At 38.8% G+C, this 20,853-nt stretch overlaps 1 protein-coding gene across 1 annotated transcript in view; it reads left to right on the top strand.

Annotated features, from left to right (window-relative positions):
* galnt18b (UDP-N-acetyl-alpha-D-galactosamine:polypeptide N-acetylgalactosaminyltransferase 18b) overlaps positions 1-20,853 on the top strand; it is a 66,192-nt gene that overhangs the window by 8,427 nt on the left and 36,912 nt on the right. Inside the window, exons 2-3 of the mRNA XM_034529501.1 lie at positions 16,936-17,131; positions 19,426-19,592. Coding sequence (XP_034385392.1) covers positions 16,936-17,131; positions 19,426-19,592 — 363 coding nt within the window. The remainder of the gene's footprint in view (positions 1-16,935; positions 17,132-19,425; positions 19,593-20,853) is intronic.

Here is a 20,853-nt window from a genome sequence, read left to right as displayed (position 1 = left end):
TGATTTAAATATGTATATACAAAATTCTAATACATTTTTAAGGACCTTGCTTAATGGGTATGCTGTGAGTATATCCTATTTTATTTAACATGGTAGACTTACAGAAGGTAAATAAGCTTGATACATCTACCTTACTCCACAAGGCCTTACCATTACTTTTCTGAACAACATACATTAAATAAACTATTGTGAATGCTGGTGTGATCAGTAAGTAAAAGGTGGCACTATTGGGAAAAGTAGTAAGATGCATCTATAAAGTCAAGCATCCAAAGTGAGATCCACCTCCTGTACTGAAGTTGTTATCACTCCGTCAGGGTTTAGATCATTGAGAAAAACATTAGATCCTGTTTGTGAAACAACAAGCTTGTAAAAGTGTTTTATTCCCTGAGTTTTCAAACCACTCAACCGTTCTCTCACAGGATACAGTCTAAGACTGAGCAGTCAGTGTCTAAGAGCATCTTCCTACATGACTCAGTTGTCCTCTGCTGTCTCGGTGTCAGATGCCTCATGGTCTTGACACACTGAGTGAAGCTCCTGTATGAGGAGCCGCAGTCTTTCTAACGGTTTTGAACCTGCTTGCTTCGGTGTATAGACGTGTGATTTATGAGGGCGAGACAGATCACACAACTCACAGTTCGGATTGTATCACAGATTTGAATCACAAATTGGATCAGCTTAAGCAAATATTACTTTTGAAAATGCCAAAAGTCTAATGAATAGGAAATTGTACACTTTTTTGTGTTGGCATTATTAGTTTTATTGTATGTATTATAAGCTGCTTAAAGCTAGTGTTAAGCTTAACATTCACTCTATAATATCCTTAAAAACGACATTTTACAAAATTATATTCAAACACTTTATGAAAACATTATAATTTACCTTAATTAACCAATACATTGTTTACTTAACTCAGCCTGAAAGCATCATCATTTAACTCGATGGAACCTCCTTATGTTGCTGTATGGTGCTTACAACTCTTTTCGCTCTCCTACCGATTGCAATACAGATTTGTTGTTCACCATGATCACAATATCAGGGATCGACGAGTGCAAAGCATTGATGCTTATCTCCTGATTCCATATCTTTACTGAATATTGATAACCATGAACGGTAAAACTTTATTTCACAATTAGTTTCACATGCGTGCCGAACCGCAGTCCGGGACCCATACGGATCAGTGAACATCTATGACTTGTTACACCACAGTGATTTATAGCTGAAACAATTGGTCTATTAATCGATTAATATGTAGACTATAGAGTTTTGGAAAAAAACGAATGATGAAAGTCATTATTTATGAGAAAAAATTATAATTAGCCGGTTCCTGCCTCTCAAATGTAAAGGTTTGTCCCTTGTCTCAAAGTAAAGGTCATTTATTTTTGTGCCCACTTTAAAAATATTTTAATTATTAGGCAATTTTTTGAGATTCTATAGAAAAGAACATTGATTGATCAACAGTATTATTACATTCATATGATAAATACAGTATATAGTTTAGTTCTGCAATCCAAAATCTGATTTATTTGTTTGCACTATAAAAATTATAAAAAAATGTAATATGCACTTTCACGTATACAAACAAATGTTAACCCACGTATACATGAATTTAAAGAAAAATAAAAGCTTGTAGAAAGCTAAAAACGTATACATGAACAGAATGAATGTCAATAGGAAAACCTTACCTGCAACTATTTGTATTGTTTTCCTAGTGCAAATACATGCCATAAAATATTTGCAAATGCCTCTAGAATGCAAATGCTTTGCATAAAAGTAGATACAATCCATTGTGAGGAGCTTGGTTTACATTTGCATGGAGATGTCCTGGATTTATTGCACACTGATGAGAACAACAGGCAGCGTGTCACAGCTCCAGAATAATTTCTTTACAACACTTTCAGTCTCCCCATCTGCAGTCAGAAAGGTGTAATATGTCCACACTGTGCATCGTTTGTGGTCACAGGTTGATTTCCTTCTTGTTTATTGGTCATATTTCTTGTAATTAGTAAGATGATCAATGTTTTATTTTCTAATTCACAAATCCACAACCATAACAACACAAGCTCAGATGGTGTTTTCTATCACATTCATTTGGATTTTAAAACTAAAACTATGCTTCGATGTGCTCTTTATTTTTTAAGTTTGGAAAGCTTCTGACAAAACACAACGGGGTGATACAGCCGTCAGGCAGTGCTTTGTCTGTCTGGTACAGTGGCTGCCATCAGCAGCCAGCCAGCAGCCGTTCAGTCTGCCTGTTCTGAGGTGCAAACCAGAACTGGGCAAAAACTGTGTGGTGCTTTTGTGTCTGCTGTGCAGTGATAAGGACCGAGCTGTTTCACTTTTTTTTTTTGCAACGCAGCACCGAGTTTTCGAGCTAATTATATATCTCATTGTCGTCGGAAGTCATGTGAGATAAAAATTCTCAACCTATACGTGGGACTGATGTTAGTGTGAGTGCAGAGCAGCATGTAAAACAATGCTTCTTTTCAAAGGGATGAAAAACGAAACGCAAGAGCACATCTGCTCCGCTCCGATTACAGAACTGAAACACAGCGCAACTTCAGTTTCATATTTCTGTTCTGAGAGCTCACTCTGCCAGCGTGTCCTGGGAGGACCATTTACCGCCTGTCGGTAGGTTCACTTTGGGCGCTGCGCTGAAACAGCTCATCGTATGTTGCCTGCAGCTCCACACATCCAAACTATTGCTGTTTGTTCTGACTTTTGTAATAAGTTTAGTTATTTCTGCAGCAATATTTTGTCTCGGTACTGGCTGGCAGTGTGGTAGTGGTGAGCTGTTGCTTAGTCCCATCTGTGATTTGAGCGATGTCTAGGAGACTGAAATCACTGTCCCATGTTTATATCTGCTTTAAACTGCTGTAACATGGTTAGTGCATTGAACTCTGTTGTAACAGACTGACATTGGCTGTGATGTTTCTATGGTTTCACTGGCAGCCTCATGTCACTGGAGGCTTGATGAGCCTCATTGCTGGTCTTTAGCTGTTTTTTTTCACCTTTAACGGGTGATGTGAGAGGTGCAACACATTTAGCCAGCTGCTTTTGCAAATGGAGACCGCCTGAGGCTATTTTTCTCCATTTCCTCATGAATGAGCATGCCAGTTCACAAATGCATCTGGCCTGTGAGGTTTCATATGACCCTCACACATGATAATAAGATGCATTTTATTTTGTGTAAGATACTACGTATTATATTCAATATTTTATTTTCCCATTTTCTTTATTTCTAATTGTAGAATAGTGTTGATGTTCTTTTTACTGTGCTGAATCCCTACTTTTGTATTCTTCAGTATTTTGGATTACAATCATCTCTATTTGTATTTTACAGTTAATGCAATGACAACAAAACGTTTATTCACTTTGTCCATCTTTCAGGTTTTAACATCCTCTAGATTAAGTTGTATTTTTCAGTCTGTAACATGTTGCCTTTCTCCAGCAACAAATCAGCCGTTCGTGGTTATACAGATATTGTCATATCCAGCAACAGGGAAGTTGTTCACAATCAAGTTTTACGATTTTTGTTATCACTGAACGGTTGATATGTGCACTTTCTGTACCAAACAAAGTAGAAATGACGGTATAGTTACTGGTTGAAATGAGAAGCTGTCTTTTTCTGTGCCTTGACAGAGTTACAAGTCTATCCATTGCACACATACAATATACTAAAACATTCAAAATACACTGTACCTATTGCGAAAAACATTTCTTTCATGTTTAATTTCCACAGAATAATTTGATTCTGTTTCTGAACCTTCAGTCCATCATTCTGCCTTTGATTTCCACATCTCTTCACTTCAGGATAACATGTTTGTTCCTACATGAAAGAGATAAAACGGAAGGGAGGAAATAAACAAAAAAAATAAAAAAAACACAGATGAGATAAAAGGAAACCTCAAAGGTCTCATTAAAAAAATCTCTCCATTAAAAGCACGGGCATACAACAAATAAGTACAGCAACTGAGCTGAAAAGCAAATGTGGCAGATATCAACCAAAGGAAATAACCTGTAAAAAAGATGCAATATAGATGAAATATATAATGCTTCATGTCACGTAACTTGTATCTTGTTTCAGATCAGTGTCGTGGGAAATGGTCGACACAGAAGTGAAATACCTTTTTATAAGATAAACGTCAGCGTATTCATGTTGTGCCTGTTCAAAATATCAACCAATCATACCCTGCATCACCATTTGCCATGCGGGGCCGTGAGTATGCAAGACAGCACTAGTTGATGTTTAGGTGGAAACCTGTCTGCATTTGACCTTGGTTGATTTAAATGATCCGTTTCTCTTTAATGAGATGACACTTCTAATTTCAGTAATTTATCAATTGTGTGATGGCAGAAAAACACAATCTTTAAATGTGTGAATGTGTATCCGTTTTGTTTACGTTGTTGTTGTTTTTCAGCTCCTGGGTGTGACAAACAACGTTATCACATTTCAGGGTGCTTTTATCTGTCTTCCACAGGCAGCTCCGTCTCCAGTTTGACCCACAGATCATTTGTCCTCCTCTGAACAGAAATTGGGAAATCATGATTGATATTGTTGTCCAGGCCTTCGGCTAACTTGCAGATGTTGGAAATGGATAGACGGTTATCAAACGTTAAAGCTACGGACATTATTTGTCTGAGTGTATCTACAACATGAGCACATGTTCTACTCAGCAGCATGTGTCTCACTTTCTCTCACTTCACTTTCTTGTCAGCATCCATAAACACATTAATTAGTTATTATTAGCTGTTCTCTAACTCAAGTTTTCACCCAAAGCAATGGGCCTGCAGCACCATATAAATTCCTTATATATGGTCACTTAATTTTCCAGCAATAAAAAAAGAAAGTCTAGTCAACTCCGGATGCACCAAACCATCCAAATCTGCTCTTATATATACACCAAGGTGTGCTGAACAATTATTATAATACACGCCCCCTAAACACTATATAAGGGCAGATGTTGTGCCGTGTGCAAATACAAAGTCTCTCATAAAAGAACAACTCCAATAGCAGTGAAATTGAGGTACTGTTAAATAGCTGCCTGAATTTTATGTTTTATGTTCACGTTTTTTTTGACGAAGGTGCTATGATTCTTTACCGTGCATATGTTTTTTGGGGTGTCAAGGTGGATGGTGGGTGTTGAAAGTGCAGGTATTTGCACTGGAGACTGGGGTTCATATCCAATGCTTTGCTTAAGATTTAGGAAAATTGTTTTTCTGTTAAATTATTGACAAAGTAAACAAATCATATTCTGCTTGAAGGCACTGTTTAACTGTTTATTTGCTGTGAGTTCAAGCATCTGACGAAATGTCCAATCGAAACATTGTCAGTATTAAACTTTTGTGGCACGGAGTAAGTTGTTGCTGTGAGTTCCCGAACATAACTATAAATTATGTAAGTATGCTTCAGTTGCTACGAGCAGATATTGTAACGTAAAATGGAACGGAATAGGAATATAATACATTGCAGGGGAACAGTTCGCAAATACGTTCTCTCTGTTTGTGTGTGTGTGTGTGTGTGTGTGTGTGTGTGTGTGTGTGTGTGTGTGTGTGCGCGTGTGTATGTGTGTGTGTGTGTGTGTGTGTGTGTGTGTGTGTGTGTGTGTGTGTGTGAGTCTGAATTATACAGACTTCTACAGGATTCTCTTAGTTTTCGTCAAACTAATATTAAAAAAAGCCAACAAGAAACCTGTTATGCATGTACATGGCTAGAAAAAATATTGACAGTGAAATCAGATCTGTCTGATCCCTTAACCCGATTACAGCCGGGTTCCTCGTGTACACGACGTTTCAGACGTCAGGTGACTGCAAGGCGTAATCTGGTAATTTAAGTGGATGTAAACACACCGAGTCAGAGCCACTCAGTAATAGTACCAAACATGTAACAACATTAAATGTTCTCCTGTTCACTTCCTATTCAGGATGGTGTGAAGAGTGTGAGTGGTTCATTTTGAAAGCGGTGTACCGTGTGTCAGCTCTTCTATCAGCACAAACCTCAGGAGACGAGCAGCTTCTTGAAAAGAGACTCTCACAATCGCTCTGGTTGTTAAGTGACCTGTGCCTTATTTCCCTCAAAACCCCTCGAATGACATATCAAGGAGCTCTCCACCTGAATAATTGATATACGCCCCATACCAGCTGTCCAAAGAGGCCATGATCAAAAACAAAACATAAAGTAAAATACTGGATATCTATGTCTGCCATCCAAATCCATGTAGACTTCATTAATATAGAGCAGAAACTTCTTCAAGAACAACTAGACAGTGTTTTAAAGATTCTGTTCCTACTTTTCAGTGAAATATTAAACACACACTATGTCAGAAACTTTCACACTTCTTAAGATTTTTTCCTATTCATTAAAATAAAATCCCTTACCCATTGTAGATGAACATTTTTGTACAACTTGACTGGGATTATTTGCATTACTATGAAAGAATTGTTAAATATGGAGGAAAAGAAATTCTCTGAGAACCCAGTTGGCCTTCTGTTGAATAGCTCTATTTCTTTCACCAAAGACCAAATCATGTATGATAATGTAACAATCACTGACAGACCTTGACTATTTTATCACGATCCTTGAATAGAATATTGTTATGTGCAGCTGCAGGACACTGAACCCAAACGCCGTCAACATGGGAAAAGGCAACTTTATTGCTCACTGAATTCCAAACTGACAAAACAGGCTCACACACATGATCTAGACAAGACGAACCAACAAAGGGGAACGACACGTACAGGGTTTAAATACACAGGGATGGTGCAGGTGATTGGACACAGGAGGAAACAATCAGGGACAGGGCAGACAATCACAGGGACAGGAAGTGAAGAGAAACAGAGGACACGAGAGACAAGGACTTCAAAATAAAACAGGAAACACGACACAACACTACAGATCCTGACAATATACCATTTTATCAGATGGATTGGCTGCCAAGCCTTTCTTGATTTTGATTCATAACCTGTTCCTCGGTCAAGTGTATTTGTAAGGGCCTGTAGTTTAATCTGATGGGTTAGGAGAGAGGTCCGTTTCCTTCTGAATTAAAATCTGATCGCAATTATGTACACATGCACACATACACCTTTTGGTTTTCAGCCTCATTTGCATGCTTGGCTGTGGGAAAGGGATGTTACTTAGTTGGTTGGAAATATCTCAATATATTGGATGGTGGGAGAAACATTCACAGTGGCCAGAAGATTAATCCTTCTTACTTTGGTGATCCTCTGACATTTCCTTTCATGTCACCAACACATAAAAGGTTGGAAGAAATTATTATTCAGACAATGCATCCGAATGACTGGTGATTGTACGTTTGACATTTGTTGTTGTGAGTGAAATATCGCAACAACCGATGGAATTACATTTTGGTTGACACATTTATATCCCCCTGAAGATGAATTGTAATGTTAGTCAGGTTAAATATTTCAATTTGTCCAACCAAAACTTTGGTTTATAACCTAATACCTGCAAAATCATTGACATTCCCATCAGCCTCAGCTGTACTGTGGCCTCACAGCCATCGTGGGCTGTAAACTCCTATTGTTGTTTGGCTTGTTAAGAGAATAATTTACGAACGTAAGTACACATGTGTTGATGTGTGAGTTATGTACGCCAATTTAGTTTGATAGAAAGTTCAAAATACTGTGGAAATGAATGGACCTGAGACAAACATCAAAACATTACAATACATGCACTACAACACAGTCTTCATGCCTCGGACACATTATTCCAAACACATTTTTTGGTGTCTGGTTTTACAATAACTGTGGTTCATTGTTTGTGATTAGCTCCACTCTGAAGTCCTTTTGAACATGACTTGCTATTTACATTCAGGTCATAAGGGAGGCTGAAATATTTCAAGATTTCTGATTGTGTTTTGCGATCTTCAGCATTGTGGTTGTGTCCAGACAGGAGAATTTAGAGGAGCTTCCCGAGCTTCTGACTCAGACGATTCTTCTTACAGTGTCCGAGAACAGAGCCCCAGAGGAGAAGAGACTGATGAGTGAGAGCTGGAGGCAGAGGCACAGCGATGGGCAGAGCGAGGTGCATAGAAACGCCTCGAAACGTCCTGAACACAGTTAGATGACAAGAAAAAAGAAAATGCAGGATCTCTGCCGACACAGACACAACCACACACATCCAGTGGGTTATAAGTGATGATTGGCAGTCCAGGCATTGTCTTACATCCATTGTTAATTATTTAGAAAAGTGAACACAATTTAAAGTTGATAAAAAAGAAATCTCTACTCAGAACTCGATTTAATTAATATGTTCTTAATGTAGCTCTTACTTGCCAGGGTGAGTGGCTCATTATTGTGTTACTGAACACTCTGCAACATAGTCCCAAAAGAAGCAAATCAATTTCATAGAAAATATACAAACAAATGGGTCTTGGTTGAAAAATCATTGCCAGCAAATAATTGATATCGGCCCAGAAAGACAGATGCCCTATGTGATGGATTAATGGACTTCTTCACCCAGCACTTTTCCATGCTGTGGGCTACATCAGTTTTTCTGCTCTCAGATGAACTCTATTATAGAGTTTTTAATAGAGAATAGTTTGTATTTAAATCCTACACAGACGTGTGCTTTTCTGAGAGGAGGCTACACCTCAGACTCAACTTAACAAAGAAAACAACTCCCAGTAAAGGACAACTGATGTTAAGTGTGGGGCATAGATGAAGCTTGCAAGATAAAAATTGAAAAGATACAGTGAAGAAGCACTTTTTTTCACAGGCGCAGTGCTGAGGAAGTCAGATCTGATAGGAGGTTACAGGAAAGGCATCTCAGATGACTGAATTTAATGGAATAACAAATGGGAATGAGAAATGTGGCGCAGGAGCAAAATGTCCGGAGCTTGATATCAAATAACGTTGGCGCTGTCTCATAATATATATGTTGTTCCAAAGAAGAACAATATTGCAGTTAGTTGCCCAGAATCCGTCAGCTATAATGACATTGAATTTCTAGAGGAGAATTCTTCTCTTAAAAGAGGAAAAAGCACAAAGAAAGCCTTTGTATCCTTCTGAAGGGCACGAGTGATCTCAACACTTTAATGAGGAGAAACGAACAAAAGGGGTAGGGAGGACAAAAGCCGCTGCAAGTAAACATGACCCCCCTCCTAAATTCTGCCACTGAATATCCCCTCATGGTAATAAACAAAGAAAAGGACAAAGCCACACACCCCTCTTTTCTTTAAACAGGAAATGCCAATGTGACGTGCCAGCCACTGATGCGTCCTAATAAGAGTATTTCCCCTCCTTAAAAGCCAGTCACAGAGGCTCATACAGCACCTATACAGTGGTGGACTCCCACCCAGTAAACACACTAATTGGTTATTAGCTGTATTTACTGTCACAATGTTGAGAATACCATGAGAGAGGATTATAAATGTGCTGTAGAAGTATGCACAGCAGATCAAAGTCAGTGTGTAAAAGCTGCAAACACAAGATCTTCTTCATGATTCACTTTACGTGAGTGTGTAGGTAGACTAGTGGAGCTCCAGATGTCAAGAGTGCTAAGCACCATGAACACAGAGACTCTACTTTCAGCTTTGAACAAAATTGGTTAAAGTGTTGAGTAATGTTGTAAGTAACCCATACATACCTCTACAAAACACCTCAGACATTTTCATTTGTTTAACCTTCATTAATCCATTTTTTTAGTTACTTGGGGTCACATAAAACCAGTTGTGCTATTTTTAATGTATACTGATGTATTCACAATCTGGCATTTAAGGCCAGAACAGCGGGCCAACTAGGTGCAGTAAATACTAACATGCTGACCACATTCCTGGGGGATTAACTGGCAGGTAGCCTGCCTGCAGAATAGTTGCAGCATACACAGATGAAAGGCAGTATATGAATGGCTCACTGGCCATTTCCCTCAGCCTTTAGTCTAGACTGTGGACGAGCCAGAAGGTTGTTTCTTCTGAGATCTAAGACCCTCACGGACCGGCTCTTGGGGATTCTGACATGTAATTTGAAACCAGTCGATGCCGTGATCAATCAAATCTTTCGAATTGATTCCAAACCTCAAAGACAGTCAAATGCAGAGATGATAAAACAGGAGTAATATGATTATGTCATTTAGCTTCAGTTAGGAGCCTATCAGCAATATTTCCTGCCAATGGCAGCTAAAATGGTGACAGGCTGAAATGAAGCAAATGAAGCCTTGACTCACCTTCTCTATGTTGCTGTTAGATAAGAGCGCTTTTATCACAACAGTAGTTCTCTTCACCTGCAAATATGTTAGATTAGAACAAGCTTCACATTTATGCAAGTTTAGTCGAGAGAAGTGGAAGGGGAGCCATCTGTGTTAACCTGTTACAAAATGCAAAGTACTTTTATTTGAGTACTCTGAAGCGAACGGAAGTACCGAAGGGGAATCATGTCACTGTGAGTTGTTCTCAAAATCAACAACTTTGTAACGGGGGGCTGTTTTTAAAGGAGGCGTTTGCATTATTAAATGTATATACTTTTTTAGAAGTAGAGGTGAAATAAAAATCCTCAAAGTCATTAAAATAACTACTTAAGTAAGAGAGCAAAAGTATTGTTCATTTGTGATTTAAATGACAACTCATCATCTTCTGATCTCCATATGCACCAGACATTACTCACAGGCTGTAGCTCTTAAATGTGACAACTTAATATGAATATTACACAGATTTACAAAGATTTTAATTCCATTATTTGCTTGTTGTCCTATATTATATGATTTGTATGAGTGTCTGTTAATGCCTAAAGTAAATATAAAGAGTGTAACATGTTACAGTGTCCTTACACATTGATCATTCCAGTTTAGATGTCCCAAGTCCCAGTTCCCATCACAGACTGCCAGGTCTCTCCGATCACATGAAGACAATAAGATCAGTGGAGTGGACGAATCAGTCTCATATCTTTCTGAAAATGCCTCATTAAGAAGCATGATAGACTGTATGAATATGATATTAAGTCCATTAGCAGGAACACAACAGACTCACTTACTGCTCTCTGTACTGACTTCAGACCAGCGTTCACAACCGCAGCCCGTAACGTTGACTTTACTCCTGCTGTAGCTTCGTCGTGCTACCTTGAATGGGGTCATGTGTCGGCACGGCTGCGGGAGCACAACAGAGTGCCAGCTGACCACGAACGGATCATGAATGCATAAAACGGATATAAATAAAAGCAGTGCGACACAATATACAATGTATTTAAAAAGGTTTCTGGAGCACATGTAACATAGTATACGTACCTGGTCACTACCTGCGCAGACGAGAAAGTAATCAACATTTCGGCAGAATTATTGTGTCATTTATATTTAAGTGTATTTAAGGGTCAGCAGTAGCTCATGGGTAGAGTGGTCGTCCTGCAACCACAAGGTACTCGGTTCGTTCCCCGCTCTCCCCATAGTTGCATGTCGATGTACCCTTGAGCAAGACGCTGAACCCCCAGTTGCTCCCTGCTGCCCACTAACTAAGGATGGCTTAATTTACCCACTGTGGGATCAATAAAGTGTACATTATTATTAAGTGAACAAATAGTGTTTAGAAGACCAGTGAATCCTTTTAGCTTTTACAATTTATAATTTATAATTGTTGACTACTATATGTATTTTGTCATTTTGATGTATGGGACCTAGGAGGACATTATACAGACTGAAGAGCGTTGGACAGATGACAGGATGTCACATGTGATGTGTGAGCAGTGACAGAGAAGGCCATGACTAGTGCTTAGCAGTCGTACCCACTCTCATGATCACATCTCACAAATGTCTTCAGTTATTCTTTTTGTTAGTTTATAATTAAATGCTGCTCAGAATAATTGTAAAACAATCTGGAGGTAGATAAACAATATTAGCGATCATTACGATCTTTTGTCGACAAAATGCGCACTCACATGGCAGATGATTAAACCTCAGAAAAATGTGTTTTTATGAGGATGGTTGTATTTAAATACTTAAAATGGTTATCACATTACAGGTTTATTCAAGTAAGTTAGCATGTGATTTAATATCTAATATCTATATGTGAAATGAGAACAGGAAAACAAGTTCAGATATCAGCACTGGAAGCTGTTGTTCAGATGTCTTGAGCTGCTCTGCAGGAAATGCAATTGGAAAAATGGTGAATGTGGCAGAATGCAGGGCATTTTCTGCACCATTGTCAAAACCTCCTTGAACGTGTACAGTTTTTTTTTTAGCTGACAGCTTCTTTGATATCAAGTTGTAGAAACACCGGCATGTCTTGAAATGTTTATGTGGATGATGAGACCTGTTCTTTTTATTATTACGGACTGAAGTCTACGTCAAGGTCTCCTCCTCCCTCCCAGTCGGTGTCACACTGAATATACAATGAATATTTTGACTGCACCCCAGTGTTTGATGTCGTGGCTTTATGCTCAGCTCTCATTATTCTGGATGCAAAATGACACAACGACTGAGGACAAATTGCAAACTGTCTGCCGTAATTGGAGGGTATTTACAGATAGTGAAATCTGTGGAACAAAGAACTAAAAACTGTTTTTTAAATGGTTGTCTGGTGTCGAGGTCGAACGGGGATCCTCATCTGATTAAAACAATAATCGCTTGTCAGATTTAGTTTGTAATTAAATACCTGTAGCTGCCTTAAGTATCTCTATCCTTGTAATAGTGAGGAGCTTGTTGCTCTGTATCTCTGTGAGGGATCAGTCAGGATGCTAAATTATTGAGGCAACACACAGAAATATATTTAATTCGGCTTCTCTAGAAGTGTGGCAACATGCAAGCCCACATACGACTGTTTAGAAGTAGTGACTCTTTATATTGACCCTTTAATTAACAGTGTGTGTGTAAATGAAATACACAATGTTTTTAAACTCACTTTACTAGTATTACTAAAAACAATGATAGTCAGCCAAAACCATATTGCCATTAAGTTATTGATTTATGTTTATATACATATTGTGTAGATATTGTGTTGGGCAACATCGCCAGTTATCACCGGCATGGTATGAAAAAGCAACACTCATACACACCTCAGGTCTCTCAAGAAACATTATAAAATGTATATGGACAAAACAAAACAAAGACCCCAGATAATTGTGAAAAACATTGGAGAGATTGAGGCCTTTTATAGAATAAATTGAGCTAAAGACTCGCGTTTTAGGATTGACTGCTCCTATAAAACAGTTGCTGCATTTGTTACACAGCAAATATCACTCAACCGAGATTTAACCCTTTTATTGATTTTCACTAAAATTGTTACAACAGACAATACTGCAATACAGTGTGGAGAGGCAGGTACATTCAGAGAAAACAACTCAGGTCTACAGCAGTTTTATCAAAAATCCAAATCTGTACCACGGGGTGAGTTAGCGTTGCATGGAGGAGAGTTATCTCTGAGGTGGTAAACATGATAAGGATTTGAGCTTAAAATCCCAAACGTGTTCCTCACAACAGACAGGCGGGAGTGAATAAATACAATTTGATAAAATCCTTGTACTTTATGGGGAAAGTTTCATCACGGTGAACTATCACTATATGAGATCAAATTGAATAATTTAACATGTGCTGCCATGCCTCTAAAAAGAAAGTTCATGTATAACCTGGAGGTTTATTCTTTGTTCAGTGTCTCTGTTTGGTCTCCAGTGATTTTGTTTTTCCAGTACGTACATGGTGCATGTGCATATCTTTTCTCCTGCCTCTCCGCGGTGGCAGTGCGAGCAGACAGCTACACTCCGTTGTCTTGTTGTCGTAGCACACTTAGTGCAGCACTTCACATGCCGGAGTGCTGCTGCGAAGCTTGAGGAATACTTCACCTGTCTAAACACGCAAACACACACACACACACTAGATATTTGGCTGTGCTTTTCTTGGGCTTGCATCGCACCAAGGTGAGTCTACTGAGTGTGTACTCAAGAGGAAAGCGCTCTCCAAACAGCGAGGTCACATGACCTGCTTGATAAAACAAAAACAAATTGTGTGACTCATTGTCATCGTGATGTTTTTGAACCCATTTCAGTGAGGTTGTGCCAGCATGTTTATCAATCGTTTAGTCTATGTGCACCACGGAAACAACACACCAAACAGACTACGTTGCCGAGGTTACCCCATCCAAACAACACCAACGTGCCCTCACCGCTGCTTGAGGGATTCACCTCTGAGGAAATGGTCTCTGCTGGCTAATTAATCACCAACACAAGGAGAGAAATGGATGGGCCTTCAGGTGTACTTGCCGGGATCGAAAGACTTTTAGAACTTTTATGGAGGTTGTAGTCTAATCACAGTGTTGTCTTATCGAGAGCTGAGATACTTCCCCTCTGCTTCACAGCAGAGAAACTTTAACAACTGTCTGTTGAATTTAGGAGTTAAAGTTATTCCGCCTCAGGCTTGTACTGTTCGCTGTGCACTGTTCTGTCAGCTTGTTTGTTGGTTGACTTTTACTGATTTGTTAATGTTTCACAGAGTACTTAAAAAAGGATACAGCTATGTCATTGTGCTGTGTAAAAGATGGATTTGATACGGTAGGCTACTAAATGTGGTATTGTAAAGACTTTAGTCACTCAGGAAGTTCTTGATTAACACTAATAAGCTTTCATTACAGGTAAAATGCAAACAATTAATTCAATTATATATATTTGTAGTAACATTTTACACAGTAGCTACCTCCACATTGAGAGCTAACAATTTAGAGCTGTTTCTGAAACAATCACATGGAATCAGGCAGATGGACAACACCTTCTGTACGGCAAGGGAAACAAATTATTATACACACTTTTTGAGTTGGTAGCATGAATTTGTTTGTAAATAGTTGTTATTAACACAACCAACGGTTACAAAGCAACATCATCATTCATTTGGAGTCATGGTTCTGGAAAGTCCAGTATTCACTCAAATATGTCCTCTTAATGACCACATGTGTAAGAGAGTGACTGCATGATTACATTTTACAGGATACACACTCCCTAAGTACTGGTACAATAGTCCCCTTCACCTTCTAAAGACATTTACTTTAAGCCCGTGCCTTTCCAGAACCAGTTCTTTTGTTTTGTTTCATAATGTAATCCCTTCACACCTGCCTCCACATTGTTGTCTGAGTTCTTGCGTGGCTGACTGTCTGTCACTTGTATGTTAAAACAATCTGCTCATGAATATTAACCTTCACTAATCTCCTTAAAACACATGCATACTGTCCACGCACACACACACACACACACACACACACACACACACACACACAAACACTTAACCTTGTCTTTTGCTTGCAGTGTCACTGAGGACTTAAAGCCTTTTCTTTCCTCTTTGGGTCTTTGAATCTTCGTGGTTTATGTTTATTCCTCACTATCTGAGATTTTTAAAAAGGATCTCAGTTTTCATTTGATTGTGTTCTGAAATTTGAGCGACATATTCATTTAGAATAGAAGAAGAAAACATTCCCTTCTCTTTTGCGAGCTTGCATTTGATTTTACTCTGAAAAAGAAAAGAAATTGTTCAGTATGACAGTAATCTGAAATACTGAAACTACATAATTAAATGTGTCTCTTTTATTGTTGTATAGACTCGATATGCTGCAGGAGACTGAAACCTTCTCTTAATACTAGCGGCAATTTTCATTTGATTTAATTTCCTGCTGAAAAGAACATTTTGATTGACAATATGCAATTATTTTCTGGCATGTATTCAGTTGTACTCTGTCCTTTTCAATTAAGTAATGTAATATGAATTCAATTATTTACTGGCTTCTTTAATTCTTAGAAACCGACTGTTTTTCATACAACCTATACTGTAGGTTGTATGAATGTAAGCTTGTTTCTTTATACTGTACTGAGGTAACCCATCATTCATCTAACAGCCCTTAATCTCAGTGCAATTAATATTCCAGATTGTTCTCGACTTCACTGGCTTGCCATGCCACCACCAGCCTCTCACCCACACCCCCATATTTTCACTGTGCTGTTCAATAACACTAAAGCTCTGCAATATTCAGACCCGACTGTGGCTGAATCCCTGCATAATGTTTCAACAGGTACTAGAACTCAATGAAAGGGCTGTAATAAACTAGAAACACCTTGCACTGTTAACATGTTTTTTTTATCCACAGTTAAAAAGAAGACATAATCACGGAGATGTTAGGAAGTGCAGCTGGGAAACTTTTGTATATTCGTGAAGATGAAATCACTTAATTTGAATCTTCCTTACATGGTGTATTTTTTATTTTGGCATTTAAATCGCTTGCTTAAAGCTGTGTAAAGCTTTAAAAACGTCTGACTATTAAACATACTCAGAAGTTTGCTTCTGAAGTGCATTAAAACCTCTTGGAAGCAGGACAGAATCTATAACAGATGCCACCGTTTATGGAGTCGGGACATGATCTAGGACCACAAGCAGTAATATACTTTTTGTCACACTAAATGTGTGTTTGTGGGATGTGTCTCTCAGTGCTGTCAGTGCTGCTCAGCTATAAAGCGAGTCAGGAATGCACTCATTTTGAACCCTTCAGGTTTCAGTCCTCTAAGCACAAAGTTATTCAACAGTCTTCTGTTGTGCAAAACACTCAAAGAGAAAAGGTTCACTTGATCACACATTAGCACTTGATTAATTATTAAAGGAAGCTATTGCGTGTTGCTCTCGCAATACCTTTAGGAAAATGAGTTTAACTTTTTCCTCTGCGTAGTTTAAAGAGCTACAGGTCAGCTACAGGACACAACGCCAGCTGCTGGTCGGGATTGAAGCTTTTGTTTCGAGGACACCAGAGCTTCTCACCATGTTTATTATATAAACTCCCAGTGTTTCTGTTGAAGGACAGACAATCAGTCAGGCCACCCTTCACCCGCATACATGCATTACAGAACAAGGGAATGCAGCATTTATCACAGTGATTATATTAGCGCTATATTTTTTCCACATCCCTTAAATGTCACCTTATGCACTGGAGCTTAGACACATATTCATGCTATTTGTCTTCCTGTGATTCCTAGAGACTCCAGGGAGAGGGGAGGGCGGTCAGGCGGACGCATCCTTCTCTGACTCGTCGCTGTTTGCTCACTGGGGTCAGGAGCTCAGCCCCGACAACCGGCGGGTGGCATTGAAGATGTTCCAGTACTATGGATATAACGGCTACCTCAGTGATCGTCTCTCTTTAGACAGACCAATACCAGACCTCAGGCCTGATGGGTAAGACTGCAGTTAAAATTGTTAACGTTTCTGTTATTTTCTGATGCATCTGAATTACAGATTGAGACTGCATTATGTGTCAAAATGTTTCGGCTGTCAAAGTGTCAGTTTGATTATGAGCAAGCAGACTTTTCTTCTCACTCACAAAGAAATAGTGCACATGACATTGTCAAAACACTTGTGTATGTCTACATAGCAGTGGGGCAATATGGTTACTATTAATACTTGTATATTGTGATAGTAATATATGTTATGAGATGACAATGGTGAGGATAATCCAGCAAATTAACACGTGAACGATCAAGGTACTGAAGTGTCTACAGCCATGCTAGAGGTAAGCTAAATGCTAACGTCTGCATGCCAACTTGCCACCAATGACAACTGTGAATGGACTTCAACACTACATGTCATCAATCACTCATTTACATATTCATACACTGAAGGCTCCACCTGCCCATCAGAACTATCTCACCATTCATAAACAGCAAACACAGCCTATAGGAGATTTTGGGGGTTAAGTGTCGCCATGGACTATCGGAGCCGGAGATCGAAATGCCAATCATCTGATTGAAGGACGAGCCGCTATATCACTGAGCCACAGTCACCCCAATGCAAACATGCTGATGTTAGTATTGGGATGTTAGCATTGGGGTCTACTTTGTGATTGCAACAACGCAACACATCCCACACTGGCCTAACACACCCGAGAGATATTAAAGCCACCACATTAAAAACAGTATGGCAAAACCTCTGACAGTTACAGTAACTAATTGCCACTATCAGTACAACTAAAAGGTTGAATTATCTATTAATCTGCCAGTTATTTTAAGTTAATCAATTTGTCTATAAAATGTAAAATTAGAATTTCCCAGAGCTCAAGGTGTCGTGTTCAAATTGATGGTTTTGCCTGACTATCATTTTGGATAGTGTGTATCTATCCTCATATCGGGCGACCTTATCTACCTTGGTGTTCTGTGCTCTTTTTTAGCTCTGAGGACTTTTCAGTAATAAACAAAGAGACTTGTGTGGCATTTGCTATGCTGAAAAACACATTGTTTCTTCCGATCATACACTAAGTGCCTCTAATTGAAAACCAATCTGCCCACAGCATTTAGTGCAATGCTGCTCCTGAGAAAACTTGTGTTTGTTGTTGGCTTGATTAAGGAGACTCTTACTGTACCAATATATCAAACCCCTACGGCCAGCTGAAGGTTGCAGGACAAAGTACTTGTTCCGACTTGCAGCCTGTAAATTAAGGATCACATGCATTATCAAAGCTGTGTGCAGTTACATGTGCACAGTGGGGAGTTTGATTTAATTCTGGACAAAAAGCAATCCTGCAAAGTCAATACACTAACAACTTTACAGGAAAGTAGTCGCACCACATCGGTTGGCTGTGACGTGGTTTTCAGACGAGCTTTTATGTCCACATGTTACATGAGCGCACAGACTGGTGGTAAAGTTTACACAGCTCAAAGATCTTCAGGGCATTTTCTCCACAGCTCATCACTAAACGCCTTTGAGACCATCCTTTCCCACTCATACTGGCTCAGTTCACTCATGTACACTCAGAGATTAATTAATCACACACATTTTCCACTTATTTCATAAAAGTATTGTCAAGTAGCCAAGCTGTTCTGTAAATACAACAGGCGTCCAGCGGCATGACGTTGTAACATCATTGTAAGATCAATTAAATTTGACAGGCAGGACTGGAAACAAATAATTGCCTATGATATTCAGTCTTTACAATTAAATTAAAAGGTCATGTCAATAGGAGGAGCTTACCACAGTTTTTGTTACCACCATTTACATATTGTTATTATGTTTATTAGTGTCTTCTAAGACATTTGTGTCAATATACAGAACATGTTATGATCATGATTTCAATTTCAAATACGTTAATTTAAACTAAAAGCATGTGTACCTGCAGCATTTCAGTCAGATTTTAACAGCCTCTTCTCTGCATGTTCTGGATACAAGCATCCGTTTCTTCTTGGGCGGAGAGGCTGGACTTCTTATTAAAAATTAAAATGTCAGCATATTATAGAAAAGAATGTTTTGCTAGGGCAATAAATAGGGTTGATTTATGTCAGTACTCACCACACAACCAATTATTCCTCCTAAACTGATTGTACTGTATTACAGTTGCACCACTATTGCAGGAGTACTCTAAATGGTAAATTAAAAAAAATCTGCTCTTTCTTTTCTTTAGAAATGTCAAATGTGCCTGTTAATCCTTTAGATAAGGTCTAAATATTGCCTCAACATGGTATTGTATTTGTCCTTCACAGGTGCAGAAACCTCACTTATCCTTTAAACCTCCCTCAAATGAGCATTGTGTTCATTTTTGTGAATGAAGCCTTTTCTGTCATCTTGCGGTCCATTCACTCTGCCATCAACCGGACACCCTCCCACCTTCTCAAAGACATCATCCTGGTGGACGACAACAGCAATAATAGTAAGCAGCCTTATTTTCTAATAGAGAAATTGACCTCTCGTTAAACCCTTCCCCCAAACACAGAGTTATGGTAGCTTAGCAACTACAACTAGGCACAGCAGGCCTGTCAGGCTTTGGATTTCCTAGCATGATGAAGTGGTGTGCATGGGGCTGTGGTAGAGAGATAATATGCACTTAAAGAATTTGGGAGTTGGTGTTTTTGTTTATTTTACCTTTCCAAAAAACAAGAGCAAAACTAAATAAAGAGATTACATAGTGGGTTTATCTACTCTTCTGAATTATTAGAATTAAAACAACAATCTTACATTTTATCACACAAATAATAACGACTAGTGTTAGCTGTACACTGGTAGCAACTGGTAATTATAGATATTAGTCTGCGACATGCCAGCTTTAGCTTCAGTCTTTTAGCATGCTCACATGTATGTATCCATCAAGTTCATATTTAACATATTTAAGACACCCTATTCAGGATTCTTGTTTTACGAGTCAGCTGGAAAAACTCGCCAAGAAACTCAAGAAACTAACTTTAGCTTAATTATCCAGCTAGCTACAGCTGCTAAAATCTGCCTCCAACAGTTTTCAGTTCAACCAGAAAAAAGAAATGATTGCTTTTGTCCACCTCTGTCTAAAATGAAGGACCCATTGTTTAAAAAAGAAATAACATTTCAACAGTAAATGTGTTATCTTTTGTAGACTCCTGTGCTTTGTGAGAACGGTTTCCTTGCATAGCAACAATAATGAAGAGGAGCATGGCTTAACTTTGCGTTAAAGGAGGCCTATCGTCTACATATCATTGCCTCAAGTGTGGAAACATATTTATTTATGATATTAACTGCTCTTCTGGCCTTTTTAGTGTTTTTAATTAGGGGCTGTGTTCATTGGATTTTACCAATAGATGAATAACACTAATTGGCTGCAAAGTCAGGAAATATGCCCGAGGCAGATAACAATCCAGCAAAGTGTTTGTATATATCTTATAACCTAATTCTCACATCTGTATGAATTGTATGCAGTGCAAACCGTGTCAGGACGTGTGAGATCACTGATGGGTGGCTTAAGTCTGCCATGCAATAGACTTGAAGTCACCTGTGAAAAGAAGACATGGTAATTTACAGTGTAAAACTACATTTAAAGGCAGAAAGCAGGCTATAAAAAGGGAATGATTCTCTGCCAAGGTATTTTATAGGCAATACACTTTTAAATGAGTTGTGCTGCTGGTAACAAGGACTAAGACAGCCATTACGAGCAATCAACAGGG

This window comes from Cyclopterus lumpus, chromosome 3, assembly GCF_009769545.1.
Source record: "Cyclopterus lumpus isolate fCycLum1 chromosome 3, fCycLum1.pri, whole genome shotgun sequence".
Lineage (NCBI taxonomy): Eukaryota > Metazoa > Chordata > Actinopteri > Perciformes > Cyclopteridae > Cyclopterus > Cyclopterus lumpus.
This window is presented reverse-complemented; position numbering and strand designations above follow the sequence as displayed.